Below are 17,857 nucleotides of genomic sequence, written 5' to 3' on the forward strand. Positions count from 1 at the left end.
GACCATTTGCTGCTGCATGACGTGTACATGAGGGTGCGTGTGCAGAGCAGCTGCTTGGTGTTAGGACCCTGAGCCGTAGCAGATGGGCCAGAAGGAAACCGGGGGTTAGAGATGAGATGGCAGGGCCTGCAGAGCTGCCCACTGTTTATGAGGCCTGAAAGGAAATGACTAATTGACCCATGCCGTTTAAATGGAGTAACCATTGGAAATAATGACACACTATGATTACACGGCAAGGGCTTGGAATGGTGCCGGTACGTTGTATAATAAGGAAGCGCTATTCCCATTCCCAAAAACCAAAGTGACCTAAAGTCTTGACTCTTACATAATGCTGCAGTGAAGTCACACTAGGGGAGAAGTTATCTCATCTTCTAAGTGCTTGTGTGACTTTGACTCCAAAGTGTGAATGATCTCTAGTTAAAAAAAAATAGGCTTTTTCCAGTTGGACAAATTTAATGTGTTCATGCGAAAGTTTACTATAAAAAGTAGTTAGCTATTAACTTCGGCTTGATGGCTGGTAATATGGTGATATTTGCTCAGGTAAAATTAGAGAACTGCATCGTATATCAAATAATATTTCAGGTAAAATTTAATTATCAATACAGACAGTGGAACTACAGCTGATAAACTGTAACTCCATATTTGTTTGTACTATTGTTTTTTTTTTTGTAAAAGATCCAACCATACAATCTTATGCATTAGTGTCACTAGCTGTAAGCGCGACTCTGAAAGACATTTTAAGAGTTACCATCGAGTCAAAAGGCTACAAAAAAGCCACATCTGTATATGACATGGGCTGCCTGCGTGTTCTGCCACTGCCACTGTGTTAACACGTGTCAGATGGACTTCTTTGTTTGTTGCACCTCTTGCTGTTTTTTTCAGCATCCTGTGCAATAAGTGTCTGTTCCATTTTGTTTGGTGTCTATTAATGCAAGAACAAGTCCTGGGTCAACACTTCCAAACACAGACGTCTAAAGCCATCTCCAGCAGCAGTTGCACAGATGTTCAAATTGGTGGTGAAACAGCTGTTTCACTCTATTTCTAAATCTATTTCAGAGTTCAGATCACCTGTATGCATTGTAAAGTCCAAATTCTACTCTGTGTTATTTATTAATTAATTAGCTAGCTAGCTAGCTTACCAGACTGAAGGCTCAAAACTTTAAAAACTAAAATCAAAATCATCAGTTATTGTACCAGCCACAACAAGCTGTAGATTGTCTGTTATCAGCCCAGAAATTCTACATTGGTACATCCCTCATAAAACCTTACTATTTTTTCTAAATAGGGTTTTTATTTAAATAATTTATTATCATTTTATTTTTACATTTAGTCATTAAGCAGATGCTTTTATCCAAATAAACTTAAAAACGAAAAGCACCACAAGCAATTTATCATATTATATTGAACAGTACAGGAAATGGCCTTTACCTGGTAAAGTTTAATGATGTGTGGATGGTCCAGCATTTTCATGATCTGTACTTCACGATAGATCTTCTCTAGGTTCACAGCATCCAGCTGGGTCTTGTCGATGATCTTTATAGCCACCTGTTGAACGAAGGGCACAGAAACACACTTTCATTGGCACAGAGCTTAATGCCTCGAGCTACTCAGTGAAATTCATTAGTCTTATTGCTGTCTGCAGTGCAATTCGATCCAGTCTTCACAAGCCTATGCGGGGTTCAAGGGCAGAATACATGTGAGCAAAGCTAATACACACCTGAGCGTATGGTTAACGGCTTAACTACTGAAGTAGGCCAATGAGCCGAATTATCTTAGCATTTTCCCACAGGCTTTTCATCATTTGCCAGACAAATGGGAGAAGAACAGGAGTTATTTACCATTTCATAACCACTCATACGTCAATCCCTCTTTTGACTGTATAATAACAATGTTCAGGTAAGTACACAGAAGCAGAAAAAACAGATTGCAGAGTTAAAGACTTTGACCTATGTTTTATATCATTACAGTAATATAAAACATTTTATGTTATGAAGATTTATGACACTGTGGTGCTTCAGCTTGCTTTCTACTGTTAGTATGAGGAATCTTTATAGTATAACAGAATAATAAAAAAAACATCTTAAAAAAAATATCAGTCGAACTTGACGTACATTAAACCACAAATATTTTTCCATGCGAAAGAAAGGCTCAACAATAAGGATTTTTTTCTGCTGGCCAGGTCGGATTGGATTTTTACCCTGCCAACATTTTCACCAGTCCTACCACAATTTATATATTTTCCAACATTGTTGCATTGCAAAACATTAAAAATAATGTTCTGAAAAATAAACTGTTGGGCTCAGTGAAAATTTTGGTAAAGCCTGCAAAAACCAAAACCTAGAATAAAATACCTAGTGTAATACCTATATTCTATAAAAATATTTTTAAATCTATATAAAAATGTATCTAAATATATATTAAATGTAAATATATGCAGTAAATATATTAAATAAAATATATACAAAATTACTCAAAGGCTCACAAAGACTTGAAAGGGTGGCATATGATAAAAAAAAAAAAAATACTGACTGGTTTATGATTGTAACTTATGCTTTAATGATTTGTTTTCACGCAATTTCAACAAAACACCATCTCTGTTTGCCAGGGTAGAATCTTGGTGTAATCAAAATCAGCAGAATTTGCAAAACAAATTTTTTTTTTGTTGCATAAATCCAAATGTTTATATTTCAAAGGCATATAAACATATATGCATGATCAACGCATGTAAGACAAAATGTACTTGACAAGTAACCGTTCTGTCTATTGGCCTGAAACTGTCTCACACTGACCCCAGGCCATCCTTGTTGTTGACCCCTGAAAAGCATAATCGTAACTGACTGAAAACATTAGCGCACATCGCTATGAATCAGCTGTCATATGTGAATGTGGTTAGTCATTCTAATTGGCAGCAACAGTGATCCAACTGTCCACTGAAACCATGAACAATAAAAGCAATGCACAAATCAGAAGACACATACTATCAAATAATGTGTATTCTGAAGACAGCTCAGAGGAAGAGCGGAGAAATCACAAAACACAAGAGACTCATGGGAAGCTGATACAGTGCCATCTCCTCAGAAATGAAGCACCTCAAGGCAGCCATTGCAGAGATGCATCAGCTGTGTACAACGTAATCCTGTTAAATATCATAATTCCCTCACACACTGCTCCAATGCTAAACTCTACATCTGCAGACAGTCTGAAAACCACAGGAGCTTTCTGACCAAGCATAAATTACAGCTCGCACCTTCTGCATAACACCCTGAACCAAAACTTTACTACAAAGAGACAATCACAATGGCACAATGTCACCAGAGGTCATTGCCTTGGATTTTTAAAAATCATTTAATGCATTTACAAAATACAAATGTTTTAGAGCTGAGTGTAACCAGAATAATGTGAATTTTTTTTTTTCATAATTTATGACATTTTCTGTGACTGCGGTAACCTTGTGTCATGCAAACAGTGCTCAGCAGGGTTTCTTTGCAAGGAATGTGAGACAAACATCAGCTTGTTTTTTGTGATGAGACGACATCCATTATCACAAAATCACCCTTTGCTTATGCAACCACTGCACAAATGCACAACAGCATGGCCCACATTTAAAGGGCACTAAACCAGCATCATTTCTTGCTATTGTACACAGCCTTTGTCTTTCTTTGACAACTAGTTTTGGACACCTTGCTCTTTTTGAATACTCTGGATGCGTGTTTATCAGTGCATGCAAAGCTGCACAAAGGCAGGGTCTGAAATGAAATAAAATGTAACTGAAAGTGACAAAAAAAATATTATTTATTTATTTGTGTGTTATGAACATAAAACACTTGTTTTAATTTTAATATTTTACATACATCTTGAAAGCAAATTGTTATAAACCAAAAAATATTAGAAAAGTCAACATACCTTAGACCATAGTCAGAAATGAACAAAAATGCAACTGATATTAAAAAAGTTAATTATTATTATTATTATTTTATGTTATTAGTATTTTATATAGGCCTATCTAGATATGAGCTTAATGATAATTTTATATTATAATAAAAATCACTGATTTTAATTAAACATTTAAGTATTTTACATTTCGAGAAAATGGTTAAAAACATAAAAAACACAGAAAATAAAAAAATCAGCCTTGATCTGAAGTTATAAAACGTTCCTAAAAATCAAATCCAGGTGGCTCCTAAAAAAAGTGACACTGCTTCAGACAAACAGGTTGTTTATTACCCAAAGATAATAACAAGTTCTCACATAACTAGCATCAACAATAGTATGATATAATCAAGCCAGTGTGAGTAAAACTGTAACTTGTATCTCGTAGTGTTTCTGTGCAGCGCACAGGGGTTAGTTAGAGGACTCTCTCTTATGACTCTGCAGCTGATATGTGCTCAACTCACCTCGGTCTTGGTTATACGATGTCTTGCCAGTTTTACAACAGCGAAATTCCCCTTTCCAAGAGTCCGCTCGATATCGTAGAAGCCCACTCGGACGGGACCCCTGAGCACTGGCTTTTGGTGACAGTCAGCCATGACCATGCTGTTAGTGAAACACTAGGGTTTGTGGCGAGAAGATAGAGACCTGCCACTTGAGCCTCAAGATAACACGTCTAGCAGAGGCTAAAACGTGTCGAAATGCCAGCGTGCCGGCCAGGGTGCTCGCTGACGGTCCGCTCCAGTCTCAGCCGAAGAAGCAGGAGCGCGCCGATGTGTCACGCCACCTCCTCCAATACAATAGAGCTCTAATATTTCAGCTGTGTTTGCGAGAGTACACGAGTTGACTTGCAGGAGGCATCATGTTCTCTGGTTGACGTGCATTGACGTCAGAGCCTGTGGGGGTATTTGTACAAGGGGCGGGGCTTCGAAGCGCTTCCACACTCCAGTGCCAATTCGTTTCCAAGACGACCAGACCCACCTCTTACGTCAACGGCCAGAGAGTCGCTGTGTTTGTCGAGCGCGGGCTCCGACAGTAACTTTGATGCAGTCTCTCGTGCGCTTCAGTCGAGGAATGAGAGCCGAGGGCAACGTGCTCGGAGTTTGAAGGCTTTACGCTGTGGTTTTCCGGCTTTATTGAATCTTAAGTATATCTTAAGTCTGGGGTTTTCAATCTTTTTAGATTCCACGGAGACTCTTAATAGTTTTCTGCGGAAAGACGCCACTTATACTGTACTGTACAGTGCATTAGTATATTTTTCTTTAAATATATTTACTTATTTAAATGTAATTTATAATTTAAATCGTAATTTTTTTATTTATATATATTAAAAAATAATTAAATAAAACATTTAAACATTTCCATGAACCCACTTTGCGGCCTCCTGGTGGTCCCTGGACCCTTAATTGTCTTTAAGTAATCATATTTTGACATCTAGGGTACGAAGTCAAATGTTTGCAACCCAACCCTGTAGACATCAAAGCAGGCGTGGCACATATTTGCTCAATTACATAATCATAATCACAGTCATATAAAGCAGTATTTTGTCACTAGACATTAAATGTGTTTGAAGAATCAACTGAGCGAGGGCTGTACTGGACAGCACTCGAGCTTAATAAACAAGTCATTCATATTAAGAGTATGTAAGCGTAGAAACGCATTACAGAGAGTGCATGTCTTGTATTGGAAAATGTAATTAAACACCTCCATGACATAAGTGCAACAAATATGTCCTCAAAAGCTTCACGTATTTCGGTTTTAGGTGGCCTATCATATGGCGACCCCTCACGGTCACGTGCTGTACTGCAGTCACTCAGGCCTAAGAAAATACTTCACTGCTCCGATGACGTCAGGGAATTCAGCTGAATAATAGAGCATTTCCAGAGAATAACGTTTAGATCAAAATATTCGCAATAAATTGAGAGTGACGCAGTCAATAAAAAGGGTACAAACAGAGTGGTTTGGAAAACGAGTCATCTGAACCCGATGTGAAGTTAAAGCTAAGCATGCAGCAGTGACATTTAACGATATGGAAAAGGTAGAGATCTATTCTTGGCATTCATAACAAAAGCATCTGAATAAGATTTCCAAAAAAAAAAAGGTTATTTTTTATCAAATACAATTAAATAAAATAATTCATTAGGGTTAAGTCAGAGCATTCCTATGACTTTTGCAGTGACTGCACTCAACTTTTTACCAATTATAACTAACAAGAAAAATGTATATTCACTATAAAAATATACAGTCTTCCTTTTCAGGCCTAACATTCCCTAACATTTCCAGGTTTTCCAGGAGTGCGGGAACAATTTTGATTAAACACAAACATCTGACAAAGATAGTATTATTAGTAGTACAAACAATATATCATTTACAATCCAAATATAGCACAAAACTCTCATCTTTTTGCTCATAATTTGATACCTGAAAGCAAAATACATATTCAATATGTTACAATAATGTTTTTTATATATATAAATCCTTCCATTCAGTTTTGACACAAAAGAGCTTACGAAGCAACTACACAGTCTTCAAAAAGAAGGGAACAGCAGTAGGTATCCTTTAGAGAGGGCTTTCTCAGAGACACAGAAGGATGTTGTTGAGATGAGCTGAGAGGTCAGCGCACTGTTTTGTGAATTTCCAAATGGAGGGTCCTGTTCCAGGATGCCAGCTTCCACAGAGGAAGCTCTCACAAGCCGATGACACCTTTATGCTACTTTGTATAGTCAGTTATGGGAATCTATACACCCCTGCATTAGACCCCCAATGACTTCCCCACCAGGTCACATAAAAAGAGCAGACATACAGACTGGAGAAGAGATCAAACATGATGGTGGGAGAGCCAGACACACTAGTGACAGAGACTTTACCAGTCAGTATACACTCTATAGTGTTTTAGTATCCATAGATGTCATTGTCCACCCATCCAGCCTCTACCGCCGAGGACCCCCGGGAGGTCTCGTAGATGTCATTAGTGACAAAACCGCACTGCGTGGGCCGGCTCTGGACGTTCTCATAGTCCTCAAACTGACTCTTTGCAGACGTCATACTAAATGTTCTGTTAATTTCAGAGCTCATGTACTCCAGATGAGCTCCAGACTGGTTGAATTTGTCGGTGCATTCATAATCCTTCTGACATTTTGGAGCTACGGGACGCACCCACTGTCCTGGCACAGCATAGACTTCATTCTGTTCTTTTCTCCTGCAAAGACACAGTTAGAGAGGATATTATATGGCAGGGTGACAGACAAAATAGTTCATAGAGAATAACAAACTAAGAAATGATGAAAATGTCAGCAGGTCTTTCCATACCTCCTTGACATGACTCTGTAGCAAAACACCCCCGACACAACCAATATCAACAGCAACATTACAGGCAGTGTGGCGAGGAGGATGTAGTAAATATTAGTGTCATCTGAAATAGAAACTAAGAGAAAGTCCATCATTATATAAAAAAGTTAATATCCAGAAAATTCTCATATATATATATATATATATATATATATATATATATATATATATATATATATATATATATATATATATATATATAATTCAAACAATATTCTATTTACCATTCATTTCTGAAATACCTGATGACTCAGAGAGTTCAGTTTTTATCTTGTCATTGTCTACTGTAATGGGCGGCAGGTGCTTTGGCACCAGAGTCAGGTTATCAATACCTAAAAACAAGAATCACTTTGAATGATAAATAAGCATTTATGGTGTTTGGCCTTGATGAATGACCTACTATGGATTTTGAGTCTGACTGTATACTTTAGGCAAAAGTATAATTCCACTTCCACCACTAGAGGTCATCATAAGCATTATTATCTTTTTAAAGTAATACTTCGCCTCAATATTAAAATTCTGTCCTTTTATTAGGTCCTAGTTTACACATTTAACTGATTAAAGTGAACAGGAGAGTAAATTATAATTTTTTGTTATTTTAAATTTATATACTATTATATTACATATTAATATATTTAATTATCTATTATTTTAATATATTCAATTTTAAATTTGAGTATTAGTAATTTCGTTATATGCTTTTGTTTTCTATTGATTTTTATTTTAACATTTCTATTTAGCTTTAATTTTGTTTTATATCAGTTTTAGTTTTAGTCATTTTAGTACTTCAGCTTGCACTTATTTATCTCAATTTACCAAGGCAGCATTTCAGATTTTTTTGGAAAAAAATTTTGATCTAATATTTATTTTATGATGATAACACTGTTAAATGATCAGAATTATTTGCACTTTTTTGGGAACTACCCCCTTAATCTTTGAGCTATGTAGGACATAATTTAGTTGAATCTGTAATTTAAGGTACTATCATGAAAAAAAAAAAAAATAGAACCATTATCGTGTCAGAAAAAAGTTGCAAATGCAACAGAGAAAAGTTAAGGAATTGTTTACCTGTGGGTGTTGTGATATTTCCTGCTGGAGTGGGGACAGGATGCTTCTCTAAACACACACAGGAGGCAGCAGAGTTTACTTTTGAAGTCCTCTTACATAATATGTTAACACTAAAGATGCTTGTCTCAGATTTGTTGCCAATTCAATATCTTAATGTGACAGCTAACATTAACATATGCAAAAGCCTACCATCTGAGTACTTGCAGATGAAATTATTCTTGGAATTGCAGTTGTCGTCAGTCCACTTGAACAGGCTGTGCTCCTTCTGGCCAGAAGAAGGTGAGGGCCTGTAGAATAATGCTACACACTTATCAAGGCCACATGAGGGCTCTGTCACCAACCAGTTCCTAAAAAAAATCACAGACTCACTGAATATTCTATATCAGATTTACCATTCTGCTTTCACTTGAAGGAACAGTTCACCAAAAAATTACTAATTAATTAAATTAATAATTCTGTCATCATTTACTTACTTTATTTCCTGATTCAGAGGACTTAGAATATAGAATATACTAATTGAAAAATAAAATATTATTTTATATGCTATTATATTATTTCATTTATTATTTATCTTCAATTGGCTTTTATTTTTACAGTCAGTTTTCATTTTAATTTTAGTTTAAGTTTTAGTAATTTTGTTTTGTGCTTTTGAAAATCTTCAAATATTTCTCTTCTGTGTCACATTTTAGTATTTTGCTTTCACTGAAAAGCTCACCAAAAATTGCAATCAACATTTACTCACCAACATGATTCAGAAGACTTAAAACATAGAATACATTAAAAGAACACAGAATTATATTTATATAGTATTATAGTATTTATTTTTTATTTTTAAATAGCTTTGATTTTTACATGTAGAGTTTTCATTTTAATTTTGTTATATGCTTTTGTCATTTTTTAATATTTCTATATAGCTTTAATTTTTTTCCCATTTTATTCATTTTAATACTGCAACTTAAACCTTTTTTCAGTTACTTGCCAAGGCAACATTTCTAATTTAATATGTATATTTCTATTATATAATATGTATATTTTATTTTATTTCAGCTTTATTTCAATTACCAAAAACTATTAAGGTAGTATGGAGTTTTGGTTTTAATTATAATAACTACAACTTATTGTGAAGAAAAGAATTCACAGGAATGACATGAGAATGAAGAAATTACTGAATTTTATTTTTTGGGAAAACTATAACCAAACATGCAAAAAATTAAAATAAATAATAATAAATAATCAGTCAATCAATTAATCAATCACAAGAATATTTCAGATTATTACTGCAAATATCCAACCTGAATGTGGCCTGACTGTAATCCAACCAGTGATACTGTGATGAACAATCAGAATTATATTGTGAGCTCCTTCGTAGCCCAATCCAGAAGTCTCCATCAGAGGCCCTGAGCTCCTGCACAAATCTCTCCACCAGACGTTGCTCATTCTCGGTCTCAATGCTGAGCAGCTCTCCATCACCCTCCCTGCATTTCTGTCTGGCTGCCTCAAAACTTGCTCTGAGCCCGATGTCCTGGAAGCTTGTGATCTTATAGCAGGGCTTCTCTGTCCCTCTCCGGCATATCCTGTGATCTGCAAACCACATCAACAAAAACCGCTGATGTTAGTATTGAACCTGAAGTACTGTTATGGAAATATTGCAGGAACCTTTATAGGAAAGTTGGCGATGGAACATATGCGAGCAAAGAGAGGAAGAAACCAGTAGAACTTTCACAAACTTCCAGGCGGAACAGCCATCAGCCATATCCTCCCTCACTAAAAAACAGCTGTGACCCAAAAATAAAATCCATAAACAAACCACTGTAACATAAAAGAACTCTGCTTAAGCGTTTGTTGCATCACCAGACGCTTATATTCGAAAATATGGTTCTGCAAAACAAAGGCTTCAAAAATCATTATTGAAAAAGACTGCAGTCTCTTAACCGAAACTATCGTATTATTAGACTGTCATTATTAAATACTGTGCACTCAAGAAGCACACAAAATCTAACGAAGTAAGATCATTTGAATATCACTATGCCTGAACAAGCAGAAACTCACCGCCGAACGCGCTTGATGCGCAGCAGCAGAGATGGAAACAAACTGCTAAAACGGTTCCGATCAGTTTCATGAACTCCATCTCTACATAGCTTCAATGGCACCACACGACTGTTTCTAGATCCTGCCGAAACGTCCCGCTGTCAGACAGAACCCAACGTTGTCAAGTTTTCGCTCAGACTCCAGAAAGGTTGCTCGAGTCTCCGAATCCAAGTGGCTGGCTGCTAGCAGAAGCTGCTGTAGCTGTTTTTGCGCTCCCACTCATTACGTGTGAAGTGTTCCGAAATGGGTTTTTCTACATCGCATGTTTTTGTTCGGTATTTTTAAATAAACAAGCTAATAGTAACTTAGCTAACACATGTTTAAAAGATTACACAAATGTATTTATGTGCGTGTTTACTTTTTTATGTGTCTTTGAAAAGCAGTACAGTTTTGAAATTTAGCACCACATCACTCCTCTGCAGTGAATGGGTGCCGTCAGAATGAGAGTCCAAACAGCTGATAAAACATCACAGTAATCAACAAGTATACTCCAATTCTTCAATCAACGTCTTGTGAAGTGGAAAGCTGCATAAAAGCTGCTTGTGTGTAAAACACATCCATCATTAATGTGTTTTAACTTCAGACTAATAATTCCGGACAAAATTTAGAGTCCATAATCCATAATAACGTTTCATCCGGTGAAAAGGTCCATCCTGTTGTCCTCACATCAAAATTTACCAACATATTTGTTTAGAACTGTTTTGGACTGTTTTCACATATGAACAGTGCTTGATCTGTACATACAGTAGGCTATAGTATTTCTCTCTTGATTCAGATGAGACGACACTTTCACTTTCACTTTCAAAAGCAATATCATGGATAGAGGATTTTAGCTGGAAGCAATTGTTTGAAGTGAAAGAAAAAAAAAGCGTTAATGATTTGTTTACAAACATGCAGCTTTTTGCTTCACAAGACGTTAATCGATGAACTGGAGTCATGGAGTACTTGTGGATTAATCTGATGTTTTTATTAGCTGTTTGAAATCTCATTTTGACGGCACCCATTCACTGCAGAGGATCCACTGGTGAGCAAGTGATGTACAGGTAATGCTACATTTCTCCAAGTCTGTTCTGACGAAGAAACAAACTCATCTATGTGTTGGATGGCTTGAGGGTGAGTACATTTTTTTTTCAGCAAAATTTTTATTTTTGAAGGAACTTTTCCTTATCTTTAAGTTGTTAAATTGCCAAATTGTTGTTTTATTTTTATTTGGTAGTGCTTTGATTTTTTTTTATGTTAAATATGTTGCAGGATATAAGTGGAAAGTAACCATGTGCATGAACTTTTAGCAATGTATTATGTTTTTCCTGCATCATTACTAAACATCAATCACTTTGTAATCACCGTGGTTTCTGTTCATATAAAATCTGAGACATGCAGTGCAGAGGGACCATTTTTTTTGGCTCACTAGCAAACTGGCAGAGGAAATAAGATTACTTTTTATGAGGTCGACTGGTCTGTGCAAGTCAAAGGAGCTCAGTCACTGCTGTTGACCCTGCCAACTCACAGTCAGCCGCACACTATCCTCAGGAATAGGAAGCCAGTCAGGAAAGGAAGCACACAGTTTTTCAACAGTCTGTTTCCTCTTCATCTTTGTGGTTTGTTTTTTTGTTGTGTTTTTTGTCCTTTTTCATTTCCAGACATTTCCCCCTTGACCTGACAAAGAAAATAAATTCATTAAACAGCTTAAGCTGGAAAATATAAACTATAAAAACCTTTCTGGTGTGCATGGCAGTTACAAGAGGCCTACTTAGTTCAATTCTTGGTAGAGGCAACCTCCTACAGTGTTACTGTGTAATCATATATGCAGTGAAATCTTTGTAGGGTATTTCGAACAGATCCTGCAGATGTCATGAGGTTTTGGAGAAATTAGGGAGAAGCCATCAGGCCAGTGGCACTGCATGTGTAGTTTGTTTGTACTGATCTCTGGCAGGCTGCCCAGACTATTTGCCCCTCCTAACTGAATGTAGTCGGTCATGTCCCTTTTATTAGATTCAAGTCACTTATTTCGAGAACCACTAACTTCTGAACATATGCTTGGCATTAGCATTGAACCCTTTTGAAAAACAGCACGATTGTTAGAGTTTTTGCTTTGTTCTGTTTACATCATTAGACGTTTACATTATTTACATTGTTCTATTATTCTATCTACTACATTAATATTGTAGAACTTGCATTATACAGCAGCATGTCTCCAAGCAACACACATTAGTGACGTTTCTTCCCTAAATAAAACTTTAAATTATTAGTTTGAGTGAATGATTCAGTGACTCACTCATTACCAGAGGCTAATACTGCTCTCACTATTTCTGTCATAAAAAGATATTAGAGAAACAGAAAGTATACTATGTTATTCCAGAATTAGACTGAATGACTCATTCATAAAGACTTGCCATAACAATGCTACCTGTATGTCAGCACTCCTAAAACCATTCCGATTCAGGGACGGGAACTAGCTGATGTGTGTTCCTGGATATTAAAATGACTATTTTCACAGAATGCCTTCCTGGCATTTTAGGCTGTGCTTATTTCAAAAAATCTACAGTAACATGCAGCTTGTACAGTTTGTTTAGGTGTGTTCAGTTTGTGTCACCTTGTGTGGATGCTGCAGCTTGCATATTTATTGCACATGCATATAGAATGGACATTAAAGTTTATCTCACGAATGCTAAGAATTTTCTATAACCTGGATGCAGGAAAGTATAATATTGCAACAGCCAGATATGAGCATTTAACAAGTACAAGCTGACTCTTGTAATAACTAAGAGACGAGTTTGAGAAGACACCAGATCCACTGCCACTGCTTTCAGTGACATCACAGACAGATTTTGAACGGACTGAACTACAGTATTTGTTAAAAACGTGAAAGTTCAACATTATGCATGCTTATTTTGTGCTCGAACCGTTATCTATAGCAATAAACAAGATAATAGATTTAGGGAAGCGCCATATATTTCATTTTTGACGGGAATGAACACGATGCTGTGAGGGATTCAGTTGTAGGTTACTGTTGTTTAACGATATATGGATTGTCCAGTCGACGAAACGTCTTTCCGAAGGAGAATAAAAAATAAATAAATAAATAAATAAAAATCGACAAAAAAACGCCATAAAAGTTCATTATCATTATATAGTGCGTAAATTAGCAATGGCATCTTAATACCACATATTATTATTATTATTATTATTAGTCTATATATTATTATTATTAATATGTGGTATTAAGATGTCATTGCTAATTCACTGGCAATAATATTGGTGTTGCAATTTGTAATTTATTGAACCAGCAGGTGGTAGTATTATACTAGTGCTGTTCTAATATTGTACTACTATTTGTTCTGAAGAGCCTCAACGTTCCTTTGCTTTGTTCAGTTGTAAGATACACTAATGCTGTCACAGTAGTCATCCTTTCAAACGCTTTCTACGGATCTCCACCCCCCTTCCCACAGTGGTAAAATTTGCAAGCATTGTTATTTTACAGATTTCTTACATGACATTTTGCCATCAGTCATAAAGGAGTCATGAATCATGATTTGACAACAGAGCTCTACTCTTTACAATGGTTTTCCTCTACTGTGTGTGAATTCTCAGTATATCATTTTGCATAAATGAAGAGGACTCTTAAATTAATTTGATATCCACTATTTTTCTTCCACAAAATCTGATTAAATTACAATATAATACTATATTGCTAGCACATGAGATAAGACACAGGACAGATTTGTCTGCTTGGTTCTCTTTATGTTTTACTTTCTGTTCTCTTGTCTACGGTTTGATTAAAATATTTATCCTTCAGTTAAAGAATGAAATCAGATTGTGAAGTTGCTGTAAATTCTTATTCATAGGAATGTTGCCTTATAAATTTATGAATTGTGGTTTATAAATTAGGTACAAACTGTACCCACTGTAGTCAATTCTGTCCTTATCTGACTGTGTAAGTGGCTTGACTTCTTGAACAAGAATTATTCTCATACTTCACACTATGCATTTTACAACCTCTCTAAACCAGATTTAGTGATCTCTGCAGTCACATGAATTCATCTAAACTGAGAAGAACACAGGGAGTTCTTTAGTCTAGTGGACAAGAACAGAAAATCAGGTGTGACGCATCCAAGCGTAATATGTGAAATATGTTCTCACAAGGGGCTTTTCAGCACAAAAAAAAAAAAAAGTTTACGTGCCTCATTCAAAGTTTTTTGTCGGATTTCAGCATCACTCAGTCAAAACTGACCCTTTAGGCTTTAGCAGGGGTGTCTTGGTCTAGCTGCTCTCAGAACACAATAGATGATGCTTGCATGCTATTTTTGGTGTTCTGTTTTTCATACCTTGTGGCACATTATCACATTTCTTGTATTCATAATGTTCTATTCCCAGGAGATGATGCAACATTTCATGTTTCACATTATCTATACACAACAGACTCTTTATTTACGTTCTAAGGCTTTGACATTTAATACTGTTACAGAAAAATATCTGTTCTCAGATGGACAAAATAGACAGCAAGAATTCTGGACCGTTTTTACTGTTGGTTCACACAGAAAACAACACATCTGAGAGTTTAAAGATATGTTTTTTCATGTAATTTACAACAATATGAAAAAAACATCAGTGTTAAACCTGCAATAATTTGTATGAGTAAATATTGCTCAAAAAATGTATTCTTGTTAAAACAAACCATACAACTAATACAATTTCAAATAATAGCCAACAGGATACCTAGTGTGCTATTCAAGACTTTATTTCTATAAACATATTTAATTAATGCATTTCACATTATAGTCTATGTTGAAGCTGCCAATCTCACTGGAAAGTAAGAACTCTGCAGTTTTCTCTTAGACAGTGAATGGTATGTTTCTTTAGGGTTTTATTGTGAAATGAAATACCATTTTTCTGCCTTTTTTCAGTTTTCATCTCTTGCTGGACCACTGTTTTGCGACCCCATCACCATATAATAACACCAACTACAAACAGCACAATTTTTTCACAGGGAGAGTTACTCCTCATTAACAATTCATTGCTCAAATTTGACCCTTAGTTGTTGATTTGTGTTCAAGTGCATCAGTGTTTCTCTATTGTTTCATGTCAGATGCTTTGTAGAAAACCGGACAACGGTGCTTTATAATGGCCGTTCCAAGTTTTCTAGATTTTCATTTGAAGCCTTCCGCTTCGTGGAGCACCGTAATCAAGAAATGTCTACTATATACAGTACCTGCACTGCATACTGCGACTTTGCGAACCCAACAAGTGCCAAGAACTTCTTGATGTAGGAGTCTTTTATTGTTCGAGCAGAATGAATACTGAAAATATCATCCAATTAACATTTCACTTATTTTACTCGTACAGTCTTGCAACTCTACTAGAACACGAAGGCGAAGGTCCATAGAACCTTACGGATCACAAGCCAAAGATTCTGCCACAGTGTCTGTGGGTCCTCTGTACACCGCAGCCCTGAGTAAGTCAGTCACATACACATGAATCCAGCATGAGTCCCAGCTTATGATCAAACATACTGAATTCCCAAAGAGAGCGATTTTGAGATGCCGTACTCTCTCTCTTTTTGATCCTGTAGAGAATGAAGTTTCTTCTGCAGTGGCCTCTGGTATAGGATTCTTTTGGAAACTTTACTTCAGTCCAAATATTGCTCTTTTTGTTTAGTTCACTTTAAATGGTGTTAGAATACCAAAATTAAAAATGTATTAAGGCTTTAAAGCTGCATACATACTAATTTTAAAAATATATATTTTAAAAATGGTAGAAAATGTATATATATTTTTAAACCATCAGTATACCATTTTAATCACCTTTTTGTTTAGAAAATACAAAATGAACAATTAATAAGGTCATAAAAGATGCATACATACTAATTGTAAAAATAGTCAAATGTAAAAATATAAACAGTGTATAGTATGTATAATATAGACAATGTATAATATATATTTTAAATAATTTGTATACTGTTTTAATTACCTTTTGCATTGGTATTTTTAAAATTGTGTTAGAAAATTTGGAAAAAAATAAAATTAATAAGGTAATAAAACTATTTTATATATATATATAAAAATATAATATAATTACAAAAAAGTATATAAAGTGTAAAAAGGTAATAAAAATATTAAAAAATATATTATAAAAATAGAAATACATAGCATTTTATTAAAACATTTATAGATCATAAAAGCTGTATACATACTAATTAACATAGTAAAATGTCAAAATATTTATTATTGCAGTATACAGTATTAAATATAGCACAAAATATTTCATAAATAAAAATCTAGACACTTACAGAAGAGTGCCATGTGTTGACAGCAACTGATTGTTTGTCTTGTGAATCAGGAGGCAGCGAGCCGTTAAACAGGGACAATATGAACGTGGCTGGAGTGGCAGTGGGGGTCATTTTTGCCACCGGTGGTGCTGTGTTGCTGGTTATGGCTGGATGGTTTGTGCTGAAGAAGTCTTGCTGGGCTGCTGCTCTGCCTCGGGCTTTCCACTAAGAGATCCATCAACTTGCCATCTGTTTTGTGTTGAATGAAGCTTAATTTGATATGACGTCTGATCACATCACAGCATCTGCACAAACCAGCAAAGAACCGCTTTGCATAATGCCTATTTAGCATATTTTAATCTATTTAGACAGCACTGTGTAGTCAAGTCACCATGCACTTGGAAGAAAAATCAAATGCTTCATTCTTTCATGTAAATGCAAATACTGCTATTGGCATTGTTTGATATCTTTTAGATGTTTGTTATCTGAATAATACTGTAAGAGGAATGTAGGCCTAGCTGCATTATTGAGAGGAACAAACTGTGCATATAATCTTTTTGTAATATTTTAATTACACATTGCTTCTTATACACATTGCTTGTATATTAGCTCAGGGGTTTTCAAACTTTTTGGACCCCCGAATATGATCAAAAGGCAGCATATTTTGTCATATATAAAGAACCATTTATATTGTGTAAGAAATATTAAGTGTGCTATTATAAAGTCAATGTTGTTTTCTACATTAAATAATTGGCTTTTAGTTTGACTGTACCAAAAGCAAAGTAAATTATTCAAATAATATCTGGAAAGTTTTCTTCCGATTATTAGATGAATTGAGTATAAAAATAATATTTTAAAGTAAGATTTATTTGAAAAAGAGCTTTTTTATATTTTGCGTTAAAAATGATTGCATCTGATAAACATGTTAACTTTGACAGCCCTAAAAATAAATGATGTAAAAAAAAGTTTTCTATTATAGATCAAAGTAGTTTGTGACATAGTTTTCATTGTGTATAAAATTGTTTACATTTTCTGTATTAGCCAATGATTCGCTGCTTCCTGTAATTTAAAATGACATCACTATTGTTTAGATGTGATTTATTTAGAAATAACTTTTATTCATATACTGTAGTTGAGACAATAATCATTGGACAACATATA

At 35.2% G+C, this 17,857-nt stretch overlaps 2 protein-coding genes across 4 annotated transcripts in view; both read right to left on the bottom strand.

The window, feature by feature from the left end:
• The window catches only part of LOC109085620 (serine/threonine-protein kinase SIK2-like), a 32,469-nt gene extending 27,653 nt beyond the window's left edge, over positions 1–4,816 (bottom strand). The window contains exons 1-2 of the mRNA XM_042771089.1: positions 4,395–4,816; positions 1,429–1,545 (exon numbers count right to left, since the gene is read on the bottom strand). Of these exons, the coding sequence (XP_042627023.1) occupies positions 1,429–1,545; positions 4,395–4,532 (255 nt within the window). The 5' untranslated portion in view covers positions 4,533–4,816. The remainder of the gene's footprint in view (positions 1–1,428; positions 1,546–4,394) is intronic.
• A 1,438-nt stretch (positions 4,817–6,254) lies between these two features.
• LOC109085625 (layilin-like) lies at positions 6,255–10,658 on the bottom strand. Of its 3 annotated transcripts, none has more exons than XM_042771105.1 (7): positions 10,393–10,658; positions 9,636–9,924; positions 8,533–8,690; positions 8,344–8,391; positions 7,518–7,607; positions 7,237–7,351; positions 6,255–7,126 (listed from the first exon to the last, which is right to left on the bottom strand). In XM_042771105.1, the coding sequence occupies exons 1-7, from the start codon at positions 10,469–10,471 to the stop codon at positions 6,820–6,822; spliced, it is 1,086 nt and encodes a 361-aa protein (XP_042627039.1). In that variant the 5' UTR covers positions 10,472–10,658; the 3' UTR covers positions 6,255–6,819. The 3 variants fall into 3 exon arrangements, with proteins under 3 accessions (XP_042627039.1, XP_042627037.1, XP_042627040.1); XM_042771103.1 differs by having other exon boundaries at positions 7,500–7,607; XM_042771106.1 differs by lacking the exon at positions 7,518–7,607 and having other exon boundaries at positions 10,393–10,657.
• Between the last annotated feature and the right edge of the window lie 7,199 nt (positions 10,659–17,857).

Source organism: Cyprinus carpio, chromosome A15, assembly GCF_018340385.1.
Source record: "Cyprinus carpio isolate SPL01 chromosome A15, ASM1834038v1, whole genome shotgun sequence".
Lineage (NCBI taxonomy): Eukaryota > Metazoa > Chordata > Actinopteri > Cypriniformes > Cyprinidae > Cyprinus > Cyprinus carpio.

What these genes read in the sequence shown, in the direction of transcription:
- LOC109085625 (XM_042771103.1), bottom strand. Translation starts at nt 10,471, where the DNA reads ATGGAGTTCATGAAACTGATCGGAACCGTTTTAGCAGTTTGTTTCCAT. An exon ending in CGCATCAAGCGCGTTCGGCG is followed by an intron (nt 9,925 to 10,392) that starts GTGAGTTTCTGC and finishes TGTGGTTTGCAG; the next exon opens with ATCACAGGATATGCCGGAGA. An exon ending in AAATATCACAACACCCACAG is followed by an intron (nt 7,608 to 8,343) that starts GTAAACAATTCC and finishes TCTTGTTTTTAG; the next exon opens with GTATTGATAACCTGACTCTG.